This window comes from Cryptomeria japonica, chromosome 11 (assembly GCF_030272615.1).
Source record: "Cryptomeria japonica chromosome 11, Sugi_1.0, whole genome shotgun sequence".
Lineage (NCBI taxonomy): Eukaryota > Viridiplantae > Streptophyta > Pinopsida > Cupressales > Cupressaceae > Cryptomeria > Cryptomeria japonica.
This window is the reverse complement of record NC_081415.1, coordinates 243,915,952-243,919,921: the sequence shown is the minus strand read 5'-3', so window position 1 is coordinate 243,919,921 and position 3,970 is coordinate 243,915,952. Positions and strand designations below refer to the sequence as shown.

Sequence of the window (3,970 nt, the reverse complement as noted above, 5' to 3'; positions counted from 1 at the left end):
ATGTGGACCAATATCTCCTTGGAGAGAGATGAATACTTTGGCTAAACCCAAACTATCTCATTTCACTTGCTGTTTTCTCCATTAGGGTCTCCCTATGGCATCTTGATTAGCTGACTTCGGTGTGCCAATGTCATATTGTCTTATCTATGGCCATTTGGAAACCCTACAAAATCTCTTCTTTTTTATGCTGAAAAACAAGTTGTTTGGTGTTGGATTAATGACCTTTTTAAACCACTTTTCTTTGAGTCCTTTTCATAGGATATAATGCTTCTAGGTGACCGAAACAAGATTCCTACTAAATCTACCAAAATTTTGCATGTTTTTAGAATGGAGATTCTATTCTCAATTTTGAAATATTTTTTTTACTTTCTTTATTGGTTTGTTCATTGATAAGCACTTATATATGTATGTTAAAGCTAACATGTATATTCTAATATCATGTTACTTATCTAGCTCAAAACCAATAGGGTGGTCATAGAGGTTGCTCATCTATAGACTTTAGTTGGTCACTAAGTGAACACCCTTTGTATGATTTTTCATGTGCCCCTTGCCCCTACTAGTAGAGATGAAGCTCCTTAATGGGGATATGCCTATCTTCCACATGAGCATCAATAGGATCACAATCACAATTTTGGATGAGGCCATGGTTCCCATGACTCTTCCCATCCTTGACACTATTTGTGGACACCCCTCAATATATGGACATTCTTTTTCCTCTCATCATGGACATACTAATTGGTCACACAACAAGAAGTTTCCCTACTTGGACCTAGCCATCTTGGTCATGTGTATTCCTCAACAAGTTGAATCTAAAGATGAGAATAACACCCACATGAGATGGGAGCCCGTCAATAATGGCTAGGGCCTACCAAGGATTGTAAGTAACCCGCCTAATCATGATCTACCTCTCTCTTCTACTAACATAACATAATGACTTCACAATTCATTCATTTTTATTTTGAATCATTTTTTTACTTCAAAATTAACTTCTTAAATATGATTCTATACCAACCCTCTTTTATATGAATTCCATAATAGATTTTAGATATTTTAACATAAGAATATATAACACTATTCATTATAAAATTTTATCAATAAAGATAGAAGATCATAATATCTCGACCTAACCAAAGATTAAAAATCTTGATTGCATTACACACCCACTTGGAATTTTAGTCACCCTTGGGAGGTTTGAGTGGCAAAAGTTGGAGAAAGAAACACATGGATAGGCCCACTCAATGCTATTTTAAGCCAATGAAGAAGAAAATGAAGGCGATTCACTACTTAATAAGTTTCTCATTACGGTGCGGGAATAATTAGTAGGTGTTATGTAAGTGAAGTTAAGCCAATAAAAGGAAGAGGTAAACATTTGACAAATGCCAATTCAACTAGAAATCTGGTGAAGAATGAGGAAAATGCTACGCAACAGGAGTACAAGCCAAGTGAAAAGGTGGTTAACACCTAATCCGTCCACTCTTCTCGGACTTCATGGTCATCCATCGCTCTCTTGTTATCTATTTCCACAACATCCCATGCTTCTGTTTCACCTATATTATATATTGTAGTTGCAGAAATTCCCCAACGATCTTACATACCTGCATTCAAGCTTAGATTTTGAGGAAAGAGCATTTGAAGAAAGAAAATCGTTACAATTTCAATTATGGGGCATCACCTGTTGTTGATATTAGCAGTTACTGTGCTGCTGTTTGGTTGGGATGCAGCTGCACAGACGTCGAATTCAAGCTGTCCCGTAAAATTCACAAGGGGTAATATCAAAACTTACCAATACTGTAACAAGCTACATGCATTAGGAGCTACTCTGTCATATATCTATCATGCAGAGAATGGGTCGTTAGATATAGCTTTCAAGGCTGCACCAGCTGCTTCTATGGGGTGGGTTGGTTGGGGGATAAACCCAAAAGGGAAGCAAATGATTGGCACACAAGCTTTGATTGCATTTCGATTGAGTAATGGATCAACTGTGGTTGATACATATAATGTGGTCTCTAAGACTCTTGCTTTGAATCCTTCAAAGATTAGCATCACTGTGAGGAGCAAGAGTGCTGTGTATGAGAGTAGCAGTGGAAAGATAACCATATTTGCCACCTTGGTGCTTGGTTCCAACAAAACCAGTGTTAATCAGGTGTGGCAAGTGGGCAGCTCAGTTACCAACTTGAGTCCTGGTATTCATAAAACTACTGGGGCCAATCTCAAGAGTTTAGGGGTACTCAATCTCCCAAGTGGGGCAACCTCTGCTCCTCCTGCTGGCTATTCATCACACCAGACTCTCAAAAATGTAAGTATTGTAGATATAATCTTCTTGATAAAACTGGTTGAGTATTTTTAATTCAATGTTTCGAATCATTCTCAGTGATTCATTATTAAGAATGCGAAGTATTGTTTGAAGATAGAAGTATCTTAAGTCAAATGTAGTTCACTTCTCACTAATTATATCATAGAATAAGAGGCAGATAATTTATTTCATTCTTAAATATAAAATTTAAAAATAGTTGTCTTTTTGGGTAGGATGTCTATAACTAGTTGTTTTGTAATTTTTAATGTACTATCATTATTGAGTTGTTTGTCAATATAAATCTACATTAAAACATCAAATAGATATGTTTAATAGGATACTTGTTATTTGTTGATATATTATAGCTCATTCAAAAAAAGTTTTCAGTCTTGTTTGAGTTAAAATATCTATCTAGTACAATATGGATGGTATTTATATCCTTACTAATCTTATATTTTTTGAATCTAGATACATGGGATGATTAATGTTGTTAGTTGGGGCATAATGATACCTATTGGAGTTATGATTGCTAGACATGCAATTACATTCCAAGTTGCATATCATACATGGTTTTACATCCATGCAATATGCCAATCCTTTGGATATATTATTGGAGTGAGTGGTTGGGCCATTGGCTTGAAGCTAGGCAGTTATAGCAAAGGTGTAGTACGAACTTCACATGGAATAATTGGGATTGTAATTTTCTGCCTCGCTACTTTACAGGTAATGTAAATAAAAGATAATAAATAGTTGTTTTGTTGTAGTCATAGTATTGCTTATATATAATGGGCTTGGTCCCAGATAAACAACTTATGCATTGACTATAAAACACCAATTATTTAAGCCTCTCTACAAGCATGTGGATTAAAAATTTGAATAGTCTAGTTAATACTTTCTTGAAATGTTGTTTTGTTTATTCAATTTTAATGTTTGGTGTTTTCTAACTTGTAGGTATTTGCACAACTCTTACAACCTAAGAAGGATCACAAGTTTCGTTTATATTGGAATATATATCATCACATTGTTGGCTATTCAGTGCTCATATTAAGTGCAATAAACGTCTTAAAAGGATTTAACATCTTAAATCCTGAAAAAAAGTGGAAAAATGCTTTCTTTGTTGTTGGTTTTTCTTTGGGTGCAACTGCCATCAGCCTTGAAGTTGTAAAATGGATTATCTTCTTCCGACACAAGGCAAGAAATTCTTCTAAACCCTTGAGTGAAAGTAATGAGAATGGTCAATTGAATGGGGATAGTAGTTAGTAGAAAATTGAGATTAGCTCTAGAGTTTATTCTTCTATTAGCTATTTTGGTTGTAATGTACATGTGCAATTAGTTGCACATTTCTCAAGTAATGAGTAAGTTTAATATTGTGTATTATATAATTTCATGTTTATTTATTTTCATTAATTTAGAGAGCAAGATGGTGCTTTTGAAATTGACATTGCGTTTCCTTTTTAGTATCAAGAAGCATTATATTTTCACTATCATACAATGTCTCTCATTAATAAAGAGTATTAGTCGATCCTATGTTAAGGGTTATGAAATACTTTGGACTTACTTTTTCTTTATTCATTTGTGTGCACTACTAACTTTTATAATAATGTAAATTTAAATCCTCATTAAATATATTTTAACAATTAGTAATTAAAAAATATGTATACTAGTAAAAATTTGATA

The 3,970-nt window shown here is 34.0% G+C and overlaps 1 protein-coding gene across 1 annotated transcript; it reads left to right on the top strand.

Annotated features, from left to right (window-relative positions):
• Positions 1-1,576: 1,576 nt before the first annotated feature.
• On the top strand, positions 1,577-3,664 carry LOC131040114 (cytochrome b561 and DOMON domain-containing protein At4g12980). Its single transcript, XM_057972975.1, has 3 exons — positions 1,577-2,296; positions 2,762-3,016; positions 3,245-3,664. The coding sequence occupies exons 1-3, from the start codon at positions 1,661-1,663 to the stop codon at positions 3,551-3,553; spliced, it is 1,200 nt and encodes a 399-aa protein (XP_057828958.1). The 5' UTR covers positions 1,577-1,660; the 3' UTR covers positions 3,554-3,664.
• Positions 3,665-3,970: the final 306 nt, after the last annotated feature.